The sequence below is a fragment of the Monopterus albus genome, unplaced genomic scaffold, assembly GCF_001952655.1.
Source record: "Monopterus albus unplaced genomic scaffold, M_albus_1.0 scaffold307.1, whole genome shotgun sequence".
In the NCBI taxonomy this organism is placed as follows: Eukaryota; Metazoa; Chordata; class Actinopteri; order Synbranchiformes; family Synbranchidae; genus Monopterus; species Monopterus albus.
In genome coordinates, this window is record NW_018128187.1 from 218,161 (window position 1) to 236,248 (window position 18,088).

Consider the following 18,088-nt stretch of genomic DNA (forward strand, 5'->3'; position numbering starts at 1 on the left):
ATGGGGTAGGACTAGATAAGTCTAACTTCTTCCTACTCCGTTCAAGCATGTACTAGGTATAAGCAAATTGATAATGCATTTGTGGATATGTGTGAAATTATGTGTGTTGACATATTGACTGTCTTTACATGTTTGAAAGAATAAATCAAATCAAATCAAAAATCTTGAAAAGGTCAAATAGTTTGGACTACTGTAATGTTCTTTATATCGGGGCCTGCCAGTCTTCACTAAACTGCCTCCAGCTTGTTCAGAATGGTGCTGCTCATTTCTTAACTGGCACTCGTAAAAGAGAACATATTACTCCTGTGTTGGCGTGATTTTCATTCCATAATCCAGTTTAAAATCTTTTTGATGGCTTTTAAAGCATTTAATGATTTAGCTCCGCCGTATCTCTCTGACCTTTTAAAGCCCTACTGTCCTGCCAGACCCCTCAGATCTACTGATCACTTGCCTCTGGCTGTCCCTTTCTCTACACTCTACATTACCTCAAAGTTGAGGTGATCATGCCTTTGCAACTGCAGCCTCAAAACTCTGGAATGAGCTGTCTTTACATATCAGATTGGCTCCATCAGTGACCAACTTTAAATTTCGACTTAAAACATTTTACTATGCAAAGGCATTCAGCTCAGTTTGACTGTTATATGTATGTATGTATTACTTTATGAATCATTTTCTGGTTTCTAATATTTACTTTGTCATCCAGTTTTGGACAGCTCAATTTTTTTAGTTTTATTAGCTTTATTTATTTTTTTTATTTTTGTATTGACTGAATGATTTTTTTTCTCTTTTCATATATAGAGGAATACTTCTAAGTAGGTCTATCGTTTGTTTTATTGCTAGTTTTATTAGAATATTCACTCATATCTTGTGAAGCACTGTGGTCAACTGTTGTTTCTAAATACGCTATATAAATAAACTGACCATTACACTGACATATTATTAAAGCACTTACATCATTTGCATGCCACAAGGTGCCTGGACATTTAAGGAGAAGGGAAGGTACCACAAAGGACGATTTATTTCTTATCGTAGGCAAACAGTGTCTTGCAGAAAAAGCAGCACAAGTTGTCAGCAACTGGAGAAGGCAAGATCTGAAATAAGGAGCTCGGAGCTGTGTTGTTTGAAAGATCAGACGCGATGCTTGTTTGGATTATCTGCCAACTGATGTGGAAAACATCATGTGTGTTTTCTGCCTGAAGTCATCCAAGGCTCGCTCATTCAACCAAAATTAATCAGCAACAAATGCAGCAGGATGAGTTGGTATCAGTGAGGCGCAAGCTGTGTCAAATGGGGACATTTGGGTGAAAAGCAGTATTAAGTGTTCTGTCAGCAACACTTCCAAAAAGAGATGCTAAAACAAATACAAATGTGTTTTGAGTATGTTTGTAACAATTAAAACCAATCAAAATATGTAAGAACTAATCTGGATGGTTGAGTTGATGCAGGGGCCAGACACTGAAAACTTCAAGAAAACAAACACAGGGTATAACTGACTTGGCAGGTGATTCCTGAGAAACACCTTGCTGTTTTGGACAAGCTATAAATTGTTTAATAGCTGTCATTAAAATGTCAATAAAACTGGCTGAATTCATGCCCCTTAAAGGCCCCGGCATATATCTACAAAGACCCAGACACACAGAGAGAACAGCTGACAACAGCTGTGTTCAGCTGTACATCGATTCCTCCAAAGCATTTATTCTGTGTTAATAGGACTATCTCAGGGACACTTTGGCTTTATCATCCATCTCTTCTTCCTCTATCTATCAGGCCCTTCCTCCCCTCCACCTCCATGCCTGAACACACTAGTTCTTTGGTTATTGCTCTATCTAATGGCCTTTCTCTCCATGCTGGTTGTTTGTATCACTTAAAGAATGCTCAGCAGCTCTTTCAGCTCATTTGACTGGAAGTACATTTATGCATTTGTTACCATATTATTAGCACTTGTGCTTATTTGTCAAGAGCTGCAGATATGCACAGAGGCATTAGAGTTTTGGTATATAGCAGTATGAAGCTGTGTACTAACATTTTACCCTGGTAATAGACCCAGTGATACCTTTGTGACTAGAGCCCATAAATAAATTTACTCTTCTGAGTAATGTTTGATTGTTTTAATAGAAAGAAACACATTCCATCTTAATCTTGACTCTATATAGACCATTTTTTCTAAAGTAATGGCAGATCATGGGGACACTGAATAGTTCCAGACATTAGGAGCAGCAGTTACATTGACTTTGCTATTATCTTCTAAAGTAAGAAGTTGAAATCAACAGCAATAATTATATTTGTGACATTTCAAGTTAGCAACATGTGTCAAATCATGTTTTACAACCTTTTTGACAGTCTCTCTCTCAAATATTGGGTCACTTTAACAGATTAGGTACCTAGCTAACTGCTAAATTAGTTGAGATATTTACAACAACAACAGAACACAGAATTAGTTTGCAAGGCTGTGCAAGTCAAACAAATCTTAATTGCTGACAAATCCCACTGTTCCATACAAAAGATAATGGCTCTGAATGGACTGTTTAGAATGATTTGAAGCCATGACTCACATGACCTTATACATGTTTTTGACCAATCAATATTGCAACTCTTCTATTTCAAGGGCTTTGAGTCAAATAATTGCTCACTGGACCTTGTTTTGATTTGAATTCCCACTGCAGACAGTCCATCCCCATCTTTTTGCCACAAGCTCTCTAACATAATTTTACTGGTTTATTTAGGAGGGCTACATTTCCTGTTTTTAATGGTATCTAGTTCTTGTTCCCTTTGAAGTTGAATGCACTTATATTAAACTGCACTGGACAAACCTGTTTGCCAAATTAATGTAAACTAAATGTAGTGTGTTAGGAAGACTCTTGCTGCTGCCCTTTACTCAAGTGCTGGCCTCAGAACTGGACTTAAAGCTGAGGCACTTCATCGTGGCTGGTTGCTAATATACAGTTAAGATGATTTAAATGCAAAGAATGTGTAGCCCTGAAGAACTCAATGAAAGTCAAAATTCCATCTACGTTGTTTCCGCTAAGTTTTCCCCATCTATTTATATCTATCCCTGTGCCCATCCATTTGTTAAATCAATGAACATATGGCATATGTTTGTGGCTAACACTGCAATATCAATACGTGTCCTGCATTTCTCATGATCTTGAGATTTTGGTCAAAACTCTCTCACACAATCAGCAGCTGTACAGGGGTTGAAAAAGGAAAAGGTTGTAATTTATAGTTAAGTGAAGTCCAGAAACCATTTTCTTAAATCAGAATTTGACAGGGGGATATTTATCACAGACTCACACGTGTGCACACACACCCTGCTGAAACGGCATTCTATTAAAACAAAGGAAGGAGGAAAAGTGGAGAGATAGTCAAATCCCTAGCTATGAAGTCAGAGAGCAAATAAATTATGGAAATAGACTGACACACTCACATCCCCTCTCACTTTAAAACAGAAACACATGCATACACACCATGTTTGAATTGCTCTGGCGTGTTTTAAGTATGCTGTTTATGTAGGCAAATTTTGTTGTAAAACAGAACCAGGTCATGTGCAAGAAAACAGAACTTAATAGACATGGGAATACATAAATATACACAAGCCAGACATGTTTCTTTATCCAAAAAGCATACAGGCACATTGCCAAAAAAAGTATTTCAAACTGAAGGAACAATGTGAACTAACCAAGGCAAATGAAATTTTAAAAATGCTCAGGGAGAGCTTTTGTGTGTTCGTATTGGTGTGTGTGTGTGTGTGTGTGTGCGCGCGCGTGCGTGCATGTACCCGCTATCTGTAAAGAGGAACTCCAGGTGAGTCATGTAGACCTCCCACAGAGAAACACTGTAGCGCTTTGCCAGGGACAGAGCGATTCTGTAGACACCATCATCCAGTGTCCTAAACACATACAGACACAAGCAGTGAGGAGGAAAACAATCATGAAATGTCACCATGTTGAAGCAAACAGAAGTACCAATCATACATTTATGTGGTACAAAAAACTTTCAAATCACATAAAGTATACCTTGCTAAGTATAGTACCAATCCGAGAGTTATTTTTCTAACAATCACTTCCAGCAGACACATGAACTCTGAGGGTAATCATTCAGCTGATATAGATTCCTTTCCCTATACTTACTCTGTAAGACCAAGGATGGTCTCCTTCTTGTAGTCGGAGTCAGAGCTGAAGCGCTGGACGTCCACGCCGCGGCCCAAACCCTGTAACACTTGGGCCTGGGTAAAGTCTGTCAGGCGCTCATTGTACACATGCAGCTGGCTGATCAGCTTCTGCAGCTCCTCTGGCCAGTCTGAATACGCAGACACATGTTGTGTGACCAGTTGAATCAGCTTCTTTGGGTCGGCCTATGAAAAGGGGAACAAATGTTCTGTTTACACACAGACAGCCGCTGGGCATGTTATTTCACACTGTTGGACTCACATGCCAAAGGATATGGGGTGGTAAAAGATAAATATGGTAATCTGAGCATTATGATCATGCCCACTCCTCTGAATTAAAGTACCATAAGCATGGTGCATTGAGTAACAGCAGGCCACACTTTTAAACTACTTATGGCTATCTACAAATATTTTTATTTCTGCTGTTGAGTACAATGAACTTCCTTTTAGTATTGGGTTTTTGTTTTCTGTATATAACTTGACATAATACCTACCAACAGAACCTTTCCTGACACACTCCCTCTAATTCTCTCTCTCTCTCTTTTACCCTAATTTGCTGTCAAATGCAATTCTTACTCAGAAGGTGCACTACATTGTTGAAGCTAGGTTGGTCTAAATGCAAACTGCCCTTAGGGCTTATAATTAACTGTGTCACACACTAAGCTTCAAACGCCCTGCACTGCGTGGTATCTCACCGTAACTAGCTAATGAGACTATTTTCAAAAATGACTGTCATTTTCAGAAATCTCCAGAAAAAGGTAGGGGTAGACTAACTACCCTGGTTTTTAATTTTGCTTACAGGAAGACACTGACTGTTGCACCTGGATGATATTAGGAAATTCAATAGGCACATTTTTCCCCTACATGCCAAAAGAATATGGGTAAATGTATCACAAACCATAATTGCTACCGTGATTCAGGCCTGTGGGGAATAAGACAGTGGATACACATTTGTGATTGAGCGTTTCAGGCACAGGGAGCGGTAGTTGGATATTGTATCTCTCTCATCACCTCTGTTCTAATTAAATGAGCTCCTGAAGTTGGTTTTTGGCATCTTATATGCTATTGCCCAGCAGGATGAGATTTATTATTTATTTGTTCATCTGATTTGCATAAGGCAATTACGGATGTTGAAAATGTGTGAGCTTGAAATCAGTGTTGTATGTGTGTTTCTTTTCATGCTCTCAGCATGTGTGCGTTTTTAGATGTGGCCTTGGTGGCAGGTTCACAGTTCAAAAGCAGGACAGGAGGGGGAGTGTGAAAAGGTAGAAAGGGGAGAATATTAAAAGTGTATAGACAGGAAGTCAGAGGAAGGAGGAAATAAGCCAGGAGAAATGGAGAGTAGAGGAGCAACAGGGCACTGGTGCTTGTCAATGTAGGCACCATTTTGGACACCATTTTCAAATAAGGGAGAATGACACAAAAGGGAGAACAGAGAGAAAGAACCGAGATGGACAGGCCAGCATTGGAAGAACTTTAGTTAAATGACGGTTTTCTGATGAAATACTGTTTACTGTACATTCTCTCACTCTTTGTCATTCATATATAATATTTTGTCCTTTTGTCTATCTTGATTGTCCTTCCTTATCTCTCCAACTGCTTGTTTCTTGGATCTTTCAAATTCCTTGACCCTTCTCCCTCATTACTATGGAATCTTTAGAAACCCTTTCTTTCTAACAATGTTTTTGCAATCTCAAATGTCTGACAATTAATCAAAGACAACACTCATTCTTGTTTTATCATCTAATTCTGATTACGTGCTTATTTCAAAGCCACCTCTAGCCCGTCATCACATAGGGAAATGTACTGCATGAATGTCTAAGTCTAGATCACCACAGGCATTTCTAATAACTGGAAACGTCACCTAAATGCTCAATGAAATATTATTCTGAGCATGTTATAAGATCAGTGCCGCACAACGACATGTATACAAAAGTGTTCAGTCTGACCTAGTGTTTAACACAGTCTGTCCTTCTATGTGGTAAGGATGAAGGTTATGCAGAATGAGCCTTGCCTTTCCTCTCCAGAAAGTAAGCTAGCAATGATCCTAATGAGTTATATTTATACCATGCCTAACACCTAGCTATACAGTCAGTGGCATCATTAGCATTAATTCAGGAAATGGTGTATACAGCATGCACACATAATTAGGACGAATGCAAGGGGGAGAGAAACCGGGCACCATGTGTGAAGTAATAATCGGTCTATGAACAAGCTTCGCTGCACTATAGGTCATAAAACAACATAAAGGGGACTGATCTCAAGCAAGACATAAAGTTACCAAGAAGACTGCAAAGCAAGAGAAGCAGGAGTAACTTAACACAGTCAAACCAGTGCATCTGATCAAAGGTTTAGAGATGAATTAGTCTCAAACATTCCCAGTCAACTGCAACATTGCATTCAGTGTAGAGCGCAGCTACTCTGCTCTACAGGGCTCCCATGAGTAAAATATAGACTGCTACTGATTGTGGTACAAAGGCACAATTTGTAGAAAAAGAGGAAAGCAAAGTCCTTGGCTCCATGGTTCTTTTCTATGATGGAGAAGACACTGAGTCCAACTCATTATTCCTGTCAATACAACAATAGGGTGCTGGCTCAGTGGTCGGGCACTTCCAAGGTCAGATCCCACAACCGTCAGCTTGAATCCTGTTGCGCCCATGAATTGAAAAGCATCTGCAATGACTGCAGGCAATTGCAAAATGTCACTAGATGTAAGCAAAGTGCTCTTTTATAAAGAAATCTTGATGCTATTAGGGAAATACTTTCATCTTTGCTACTAATACAATTTCTTTGTAGTGAGTAAACTTTGTGCTTTGTTTTTCCCAGTCGGAAAACTTAACCACACTGTTAAAAGAGCGCCTGCAGGCAGAGCAACAAAAATCATATACAGTATATTCTAAATAAAGGTGGTAATAAGCGTCCCAATTTACTGAAGACTACCTGCCTGTAGGTAAAGTATCAAACAGTGATTTGTGAGCTTTTATCATAGAGCTAAACTGTAACAAAATGGTCAGAGAGCTAAGAGGTTTTTCTGCATAAACAACTCTTAAGTCATGATCTGTGTGTCTATATTAAAATTGTGTATGTTTGTATGTGCCCCTCAAGTGTAAGTCATCAATAATCGGTGATGGAGTGGCAACTGGTTGATTGAAAAATCTCTCGCTCTTCTTTCAGCACATTGTATACACACACACACACAAGGAAAAAGGTACACATTAAAATACTGACAAGCACAGGTAAACAGACGTTAACACATACATTATCATTATTGTGTATTGCTGTGTAAACAATATCAGCACAACAGCTGTGGTAAAGAGCGCCTCTATTTAACAAACGAGCACTTTAAATAATGACAATTTCAAGTGCAAGCAAGTGGAAATCGGCTCATTATGTCTTGGGGGATAATGAAAACCCAGGTTCCATATCATTGAGCCTGGTGCTGCTCCGTTATGCCCGGGAGGCAAAGCTGGATGGCAACATAACAGTTAAAGACCTTCAAAGTAAACGGTCGGCTACAGAATTTTCATGAAGCATCTGCGTTCAGTAATACAACTTTAAATTGCAACACAAATTGCTTCAGAATTCCCTACAACAAAGCTACAACATTAATAGATAGTACATGATGGCGACCCATGTGACAGCAGCATCTTCAGACTAATTTATTAGTGTAATAATGTGAGCCGTGAGAAATATTAGTGACTCTGGAACCACTGGCTTATTTACCAGCATTCACAATGAGCACAATAAGAGTGACTGAATTAGTTTTGGGTTGACTAGGAATTTAGGTAAATGTTCTGTGTACACATTAGGGAATATATTTACACTTTAGGCCATCATTAGGCCATAACACTGCACCTGCCAAAGTAAAGCTGAAAACACGTATGATGGTCTAACTGCTTGCGTCTGTGTGGGTTTCCCTTCACAGTTTAAGTACATATACTATGAGTGTACTCTGTGGTTCCCCTGCAACTACCCCTGGCCAAAGTACTAGCCTTAGAACTTGAATTGGTCCCTGGGCAGTGCTGCGGCTGCCCATAAACAGTTACAGTAAGATGGCTGAAAACCAGAGAGAAAGTTTCCCCACAGAGATCAATAAAGTACAACTTAACTAATATGCTACACGGTGCATTTTAAACATCAATATTCTGTTGTCAGTTTAACTGAGATGCATTAGAGAAACTGCAGAAAACAAAGTAGACCGAGGTCAAGGTAACATTTACAGGAAGTCCACCTGTGCCCCAAAGCCACAGGGATATGAATCCACTTAGCAGAGCACTGCATTGTTTTCCTATTTCTATATTTAGTTTATGGAGAAATTATTCCCTTAAATTTTCAACAGGTTACATATGACAGATAAAAGAAAAGGAAAGGACTGGATGTTTAGACAACGCCCTGATATGCAGATTTAATATGTGCATGATTAATGTGTCGAGGTTTAAAATATGCACCTGTATACCGCTCATTTAGGCTTTAATACCAATTCTATGAAGACAGTATTGCACACGGTAAGATTTCAGAGGTAGTCATACAGTATGTCTATTAGCATTGTCAAAAGATTATCAGTATTGTTATTGTGTGTATGGATTCATGTAAAGATAGGGCAGGTAACAGCAGAATGGATGCATTGTCCTTCCAAAAGGACAAGGGATGTTTTATTCACTGTTGTTTTTACATCACTAAATAAATGTGCTGTAATTGTAATCAGTTACTGAAAAATTACTGAGAAAAATATGTAATTAAATTAGAGTTACTAATCAAAATGTTGGTGATTACAAAAGGATTACATCTGGATATATTATTTAGGATAAAAAGCTTAAAATTTATAATAAATTTCTTTTAGGACTTTTCAGCTTTATTGCCCAGTTTAAATATTTTTTTAGAAAAGTAATTAAATGTAATTATGTTTTGAAAGTAACCTTCCCAACACTGGTTTTACTATGTATAACATCTATGAATCTGTATACACTGTGTTGAATGTGGTTTTTACTGTTTGTAGTATATAGCTCACATGATAGCCGTCCTGTTTTTAATGTTTAAAATCTTCTGTTTTACAACTCTACATAAAATAAAGTTAATTGAGTGTTTCCTCCACCTTATGCTGCAGACAGTTTTAGCTGCAAAACCCCTATATCTGCAGATCAGTGAGGAACCAGGTTTGATTGAGGCTGTAAAAACACATCAAACCCCTCGAGTAAATTCTCAGAGAGCTCTGTTCCTATTTGCAATTGAACAACTTCAGCAGTTTGACTGTTTGGTGTCTCATTGTCTGGGTATGAAATTATGTGCTAGTGACGAGAGAATTGAAAGAGCGTGAGAGTTACTGAGACACACTGTTACTGCTCTTCAGCTGGAGAGTGGGAACCACTTGGAGACATCTCGACACACCGCAACACACACGCAAAGGAATCCACCTCCCTCTGTCACATGAAAACAGATCGAACACGGCGCACACACACACACATACATACACTACTAAAAATTAAACACATGCCTGGGCATGCAAGTTATATTTTCTAGAAAAAAAAAATGCTGTACAGCGTGTGTCCTTAAAAGATAATGTAAACAAAGGTTATCTTAAAAAAGCACAAGACAAATGTATAAAGTATGCATAGTCAAGATAGTATTGTGGGCAGTGAAACAGCAATACAGGCTTATGTGGAGGTAAATGTCTCAAAACTGACTGTAGAAGAAAGGATGAACAACAGCCAAAGAGCAGCGCAATGTGGACTGAAAGAAGCAGCATGGTCATGGTGACACATAGAAACACAACAGTGATTCCAACATAGCAATTCATTAAACCAATAAAAAAAAAAAAAACAACAAAATGGAAAAAGGTAGATTCATAGAGAGCATAGTTAAAAATCCAGAGGAAGGAAATGAAAGTAGAAGTGCTGAAAGCTTTTCTTCCCTCTTTCTTCTATCAGTGTTAGAGTAAAACCTGCCACTACCTCATCAGTAAGAGCTGAGTGAAGGTAAGACCTGGAACACAACGATAACAAGCACTCACTCTGGTAGAACACACTCAAGAGGGAAAAACTCAAAGGAAATAACATTTAAAAAGAAATAATTTAAAAATGAAGGTACAGCTGCAAAAGTGTAGAGCAAAGGAGGAAAAGCTGTACATATTTTAATACTGAACTTCACTTCAGGCGGGAGGTAGGGGAATGATTACTGCCATTAGGATGCAGGAACGACACGTGCATCAGTGTGTGGGGATGAGCACAGTGTGCGTTGTGTTGAATGTAGCTTGTTGCTGATTGAGTGGGAGTGTGTGAATGTGCGTTTTTCTGCCCGGCCCTCACCTTGACTGGCAACTGGGACACACTTATCCACTTCTGCTGGCCTCTTTCTTTTATTTCAACATTTTACCTCCCCTGGTTCCACCTGGACTAAAACCTATGAGAGCCGCAGTCCACTCAAGGAAAAGGTCAGACCCATTTCTTCTCTTATCCTCTGCCAATCACCTCCTGACACCCCTGCTGCCACTCTTTTGTTGCCACTATCCTTCCCTTTCGCACTCGTATATTCTGATCTCGTGGTCTTGCCTTCACTTTTTCTTTTTCTCATTTTCTAAGAGGAGGAACATAATGTAACAAACAGCCTAAAAAGTCTTTAAAATGACATATATTACAATAGTGTCATTGCAAACAAATGCATCAAATTAGCATTTTAGCATAGTCATATATCATATAATCCAGGACGTCTAAGAGCCAGTCAGCTGTGTAAAATTTCTGGCGGCTGTAATTAAGGCATCTTACACACAACACAAACACAGGGCCACGTATGCAAACCCATTCACAAACAGGAGCAGACCAGTGCTGGTTTTGGATTAAAGCAGCAGTAGGCGGTTTACTGTTGTGATGTGTAAATGGATAATTATGCTTATTTTCAACCTGGGTGTTATTTTCCCAGTTTGTTCCATTAAAATGACTGATTGTGTTCTTTAGAGCTTTTTATATACCGACCACAACAGCGCTCCTGCTTTTGAGCCCAAAAAGTGATTAAACATACTTTTAAGGACAGAACACTCACATAGAAACGATTCTTGGAGAACCAATCTGAAAAGACACGTGGTGACACACCAAGATAAATATAATATTAGCTATTTACATCGTGTGAGGTAAATATTACATGACCCCAGAGCAAAACTATTATTGTGTGTTACTGTTTTTCACAATCTAACATTAGTTAAAGTTAATGTTAGCCACTCTAGTCCTCTCAGCAGTAACGTTATAATGTTATATTTGCATTTATTGTGAGTTAGGTTTAGGATGCATTAACTTTGCTTTCATGCTAGCTCATATTTTAGCCCACCAAATTCTGTCAGGGCATGGTGAAGACACTGGGGACAGTAAAAAACTAGAGGACAGAGTTCTCACAATTGTTGTGGATGCATGACTGTTTACTTATAATGTATGAGGAGAACAGCCTACTGCTGGCTTGCAGAAAATAAATATGACCTGTGAAGGAAAAAACTATTGTATTTGTTCATCCAGTGGCACTTCTTTATGTTGTATGAAAAAATACCCAGTTCGTGTAATCTTTAAAGCCAGGAAATACCCTTCACAAAGTTCATAACAGTGTCATGAAATGTATAACCTATGACTAAAACACTGACTAAAATAAAAACAGAGTTCCAAAGATTAAATCTTTACTAAAACTTAGGTCAAATAAATGACTAAAATGTGACTGAAACAAACTACAATTGTCAGGAAATGGCTAAAACTAAAACTAAATTGAAAATTCCTGTCAAAATTGACACTGCTAGCACTGCATATATTCTAACACAGACCCCTAATAAAAACACATTACTCCCGTTGACTTTTCAGTGTTGACACTAAAATATGTATGGTTCAGCCCAATGTTATCCCTGTAGTCTTGTCAAAAGCCATACAGATCAATACAGACCCAACTGCAGGCTTTCACTCTGCTAGTTACTCCAGCAACCCTTTTAAAAGACTAAAAACATGTGTGAGCTGCCTAAAGAGCTAAAACTTGCATTGAGCCTCTTAGGTTTGAAGAAACGTCTTCTAAAACCATCTGCTCAAAACAGATCAATGTTGCGAGTCCTCTGTTGAAGCCACATCTTTAAGCTTTTGATTTTCCATCCGTGTGAAAAATGCCTGCTGTTTGTAGATGTATTTATCTTATAAGTCTCACTTTTTGTTGTTTTAACATCTTTAATGCATCTCTTTGTTATCTCTGGCAATTTGTAGAATTAGGGTTTATGCATCATATTACACAGAGATTGTAAGATTTTTTTTTTATCAACTATCATTCAATTCAACTACAAGAAGGATGGAGGAGCATGAGGTCTAACACCTGCCACTTCAGCATAACACCCAATACCTCCATTCACTCGACTACTAGCACTCTCTCCCTCACACACAGAACTGATACACCATGCTAACCTGGTAGAGAGCATGGTTCTTGTCCTTGAAGCAGGGTATGAGGCGGGAGCAGATGTGCAGGGAGTAGTAGTAGGCAGCCAGCTGGAGTGACAAGGCTGAGTGACACTGTTTCTCAAAACACCTGTTGGCATCCAACACCTGCATGAATGGTTGAACAAATATAAGAAGAAATTACTAGAGATGCTGCCATCACAGCATCTTGAAATATTCATTCTATGAACTATTTTATGATAAAACAGTTTATGGTCCACAAATAAATCCACAGTTCAAACTCATAAGCCACTGACTTAATAAAAAAAAGTCTGTACTTAAGGTGCTGTGTCAACCCACACAGACCCCACGCAGTCAGTTTGTTAGCCATGTTACTTTAATCAGACTGGAGTTAACAAGCTCTCCAGGAAATATCTATGTAATATCCACTCCAGCAGTTAATGTTTCATTGGTGATGTGACAAGTGCTAAGACTCATGAGAGAATTCATTACCTTCACTTGAACATAATCTACTTCTGTCTGCAGCAGGTTTCTTTCTATCCTGCTTTTTCACTTTTTTTTTAGCTATCAGAGAATCAGACGACAAACCAGTGGAGAAGTAACTAAATGTTAGCACGTTTGTGGAATATGTGAATATTGACGGAATCGAAGGAATCATAAAACTGACGAGTACTGTATGGGTAATGCCATTTTGGTCAGTTTGGTCTACCACATTAGCTCATCCAGCCAAGTTAAGTCAAGCCAGATTTTCTTTGTATAGCCCAGTATCACAAATCACAATTATGCCTCCAGGGGGCTTTACAATCTGTACAGCACATGACACACACTGTCCTTGGGCCCTTCTAAAAAGATAAGAAATCATTAGAGAATATGGATTCATTCAGCCTACAATCACAGTTACATTGCTACTAAGACCAGAGTCTGTTTGTATGTGTGTGTAAAATAAAGCTGTGTGTTGTTGTACCTGAGGCAGGGCCAGTAAGTAGGACAGAGCCAGCATCATGTCCCTGGGAAATGCATCGTTGGCCAGCTGCAGCAACACTGGAAAGAATGGAGGGATGGACAGAGAGTGAGGGGGGGAGAGAGAGACTTGAACTAAGGCACTGAAGATTAACAACCAACCCTCCAACGTTTGTTGAACACAGGTGACCGTGCCTGTCAGAACACACCTCTCTGTGGGCCAGACAAAGGAGAGGGAAGGTAAAAAAAGAAAGCGAAAAGGAAAAGGGGGGAATCCGTCCATCTTCTCACTGGGCTATTGTGTGCATGTCTGCATGAGTGTGTTTTGTACAGATGTAGTTGTGTTTGTGTGCTACATACACAGTTTCTTGCAGACAATATTAATTGTCTGCAAGAAATGTAAGAGTAAGTAGCTACATGCCCATTTCTACTAAGTCCAAAGTCCAAACTTCATTTAAATGGACTTTAAAGCTGAATCCCCCTGAATGCCAAATTAGCCTGTGTATATCTATCAATACCAAAGAGAGGCAGAGGATATTGATTATAAAAATCAAAATTCATTCATGTATAACTGGTTTTGATTTCATTTTGACCACTGATCTGGTTGTATAAATCATGTTGGCTGACTAATGGTTTTATTGGGCAATCTACTGCTGTGTCTCAGTTCCATAGTACATACTAACTATATACACTGATCAGCCATAACATTATGACCACCTGCCTCATACTGTGTACACAGAAGTCAGTGTGGCAGTTGGCAGTCACTCTGCAGCAGGTCCACTTACTAGCATTTACCAGAGCTATGGAAGGAATCATTACAGCTACTTGTATATCAACTGTAAAGTTTGATTAATTAATTATTCAATCAACGGAAGCTCAATCTGCAACAATTCTGATAATCAAATGGCAAAAACAAATGTGGTTCGAGCTTTTTAAATGAATATTCTGTGTGTTTGTTTGCTTTTTAGACATGTAAAGATGCCGCACTAGGATGACAATAGGTTTGATGAGCATTTTCCATGATTTTCTGACCTTTAACAGACAGGACAATTAACTGATTAATCGAGGAAATAATCTGTAGATTTATCATTAATAAAAATCATCTTGTGCTGCGTCCTTCAACAGATGAATCTTCATGACAATTGAGCAAACTCTGCTAATGAAACCTGTGTGATGGAGCTGAACGTGCAGAAAAAAAACTATTAATTAAAGTTGGAATTATTTTGTCCAGCTGCATATTAACAGCCATAATACACTGTTTTGCATGAAGTAAACAAAAAAAAAGTTGATGTACTTAATCATTCTGCATTATTAGGAAATGATGCATTAAGTGCTCCGACTGACATGAATCAATTTGCAACTTTGAAAATGCCACTACCAATTAAGTCTCACAAAGAGCAAGAAAAATGTTTTTCCAAGCAGCCACACAGTTTCTCAAGCTGCACCATCACAATCTGCAATTAGTTTTAATGATTCTGCAGCTGTGAAAAGCTCCTCTGTGTATTTTGTGCATTGCACTGTGGGACAATAGTGTAGCTCAACAGCACAAATTTAGAAAGCTTAAAACTCTTTAGTATGCACACTGGCAGATTTCAGTATATGCACTTTATTTTGTCATTTGCCTACTCTTGATCTGTCTAATACATACTTTTAAACTGCTCCTAGTTAGTGCAGTATGTAGTGTGGAATTGGGACATGTCTGATTAACAAATTCACTCACTCTGAGGAAACAGTGAGGAAAGAGCTGAGGGATGCAGGGGCAGACTAAATCACTTTGTAGTCAGAGACCCAAGGAGAACAAGAGCCTGTGTTTGTGATAAGAGCCTGAAACTAAATGGAACAGACAGAGAAAAGTAGAGCATGGACACTGTGAGAGAGACAGCGGCAGGGGCAAATAGAGAGACAGATGCTCCAAAGAACAAAATGCACACTAATACCTCATGCGTGTAGTTTCAGTAGGTTTGGCGTGTCCATGCGTGAGCTGGTGTGGAGTGATGCACTAGTTTAAAGAGCCATAACAGCTCTCTTAAGCAAAGTACCCATCCTCCCCCTTTTCTCGTTTTTCTCTCCCCTCCCCTTCTACCCCCCGGGTTTCAATGAGCTACACCTCAGAATGAGCTGATTACATGCCTCTCTAAAGCTACTGATGCCATCAGGACAGGAATTACCAGAGGGGTAAACACACACACACACACACACACAGAATAGATAACCCTGACTTTAAAGCCTACAGCATTTCTGCTTGTGTGTGTGTGTGTATGAGAAACAGAGGAAAACAGCAATAGTGATAAAGAGCCGCCACATAGAGGAGTGAGTGAACAGGATGGGTGTGTTTGTGTGTGTATCCACACATGCATGCACACACTCACGCTCCTGTGTCAGCTAAATCAGGTAAATTGTTAGCAGGATGGTGAGACAGTGACTTATTACTATTTCACCTGTGCAGGCAGTGTGAACAACAACTGATTACAGCCTGGGCATCATGCACCAATGGCAGCAGTCCATGATGTGCGTGTGAGAGTAGATTGGAGCAATGCATGCAAATATGTGCGTCCCTGTTCTCCTCACACCAGGCACCTCAAGCCTACTCAGCTCAATCCCGATAAATCACTTTACACTTACGTCATCATTAATTACCTCCACCTTATCTGAGACAGGTAAAAAAAAATCAATATATTTATTTTTTTAAAAGGCCATCTCCCGTTTTTTTTAGGCCAGGCGGCGTGGCAGGCCGATACAGGAGTCATTAATCGAATGCTGTTATCAGACACAATGCTGTCCAGAGGAGCTTTACTCTTTCTCGACACGTTGCACTCCACAGCAGCCCGAAGGGAAGGTGACTTTTAAGAAGAGAGATATTTGTTTGAATGACAGCAGCACAGGGAGGCACAGAGCTCGGACCTGGTGGTATGTGTGAGTTGGTCGATGCGTTTGTGTGTGTGTATGCATATCTGTGCATTAGTATGCACCAATTGTGTGCTTGTATTCTTCAGTGTCCATGTATTACTATTCAAACACACACAAGCAGACACGCACCACATTCGTTTGCTCTTTATTTTTGTAGTGGCATTGATTTTGGCGAGAAGCTGTGATCCATCACCCAGCATGGCCTTGATGTTTTGACTTGATGCTATCTCTCTGGTATTGCCGTGGTGACACGTCATTATTTACTGTTGCGTGGGGATACATTAATTAATCAATATGAAGCTATTCTTCCCATGTTGTCCCCTAGTCCATCACATATGGGCTACCTGGTTAGATGATGAGGAGGAGAGGAGAGGGCAGAAAAGGGGAGGGGGCCAACCACACTGAGTGGTTTGTAAATACAGAGGCTGTGTTTGTAGCATTCAGATCCCTTCACTTTTTGGACATTATATTCTGTGGAGTGAAATTTAAATGAATAAAATTAATCTACATTTAATAATCTATAATGATAAAAATACAATCTTAAAAATTTTTGCTAATTTATTAAAATCTAAATCTCTCCCAGGAGCACAGTGGCATCAATAATAATGATAAGGAAGAAGTGTGGAACCAACAAGAGTGTCCATCTGACCAAAATGAACAACCAAAGACACGGGCCTTGGTCAGGGAGGTGAGTAAGAACCCAGCGGTCACTGTAACAGAGCATCAGAAGTCCCCTGCAGCGATGGATGAAGCTGTTAGAAGGATGGCCTTCTCAGCAGTACTGCATCAATCAGGCCTTTATAATAAAGCAACTAGAGAAATGCATTTCCTGTCGAAAATGCGTGTGGATGCTGTGTGCTGAAAGATTGCCCTGAAAATGCTGAACATTTTGACACATGAAAGTGCAGAAAGAAATTCCTGATAAAATGATATAGTGCTATGTTATGTACAGTGGGTACGGAAAGTATTCAGACCCCCTTAAATGTTTCACTCTTTGTTATATTGCAGCCATATGCTAAAATCATTTAAGTTCATTTTTTTCCTCATTAATGTACACACAGCACCCCATATTGACAGAAAAACACAGAATTTTTGACATTTTTGCAGATTTATTAAAAAAGAAAAACTGAAATATCACATGGTCATAAGTATTCAGACCCTTCGCTGTGACACTCATATATTTAACTTAGGTGCTGTCCATTTCTGCTGATCATCCCTGAGATGGTTCTACACCTTCATTTGAGTCCAGCTGTGTTTGATTATACTGATTGAACGTGATTAGGAAAGCCACACACCTGTCTATATAAGACCCTACAGCTCACACTGCATGTCAGAGCAAATGAGAATCATGAGGTCAAAGGAACTGCCTGAAGAGCTCAGAGACAGAATTGTGGCAAGGCACAGATCTGGCCAAGGTTACAAAAAAATTTCTGCTGCACTTAAGGTTCCTAAGAGCACAGTGGCCTCCATAATCCATAAATGGAAGACGTTTGGGACGACCAGAACCCTTCCTAGAGCTGGCCGTCCGACCAAACTGAGCTATCGGGGGAGAAGAGCCTTGGTGAGAGAGGTACAGAAGAACCCAAAAATGACTGTGGCTGAGCTCCAGAGATGCAGTCGGGAGATGGGAGAAAGTTGTAAAAAGTCAACCATC

General features: G+C 39.4%; 1 protein-coding gene across 1 annotated transcript in view; it reads right to left on the bottom strand.

The window, feature by feature from the left end:
* nbas (NBAS subunit of NRZ tethering complex) overlaps positions 1 to 18,088 on the bottom strand; it is a 143,625-nt gene that overhangs the window by 53,911 nt on the left and 71,626 nt on the right. The window contains exons 40-43 of the mRNA XM_020623650.1: positions 13,532 to 13,608; positions 12,577 to 12,714; positions 4,128 to 4,351; positions 3,776 to 3,886 (exon numbers count right to left, since the gene is read on the bottom strand). Coding sequence (XP_020479306.1) covers positions 3,776 to 3,886; positions 4,128 to 4,351; positions 12,577 to 12,714; positions 13,532 to 13,608 — 550 coding nt within the window. The remainder of the gene's footprint in view (positions 1 to 3,775; positions 3,887 to 4,127; positions 4,352 to 12,576; positions 12,715 to 13,531; positions 13,609 to 18,088) is intronic.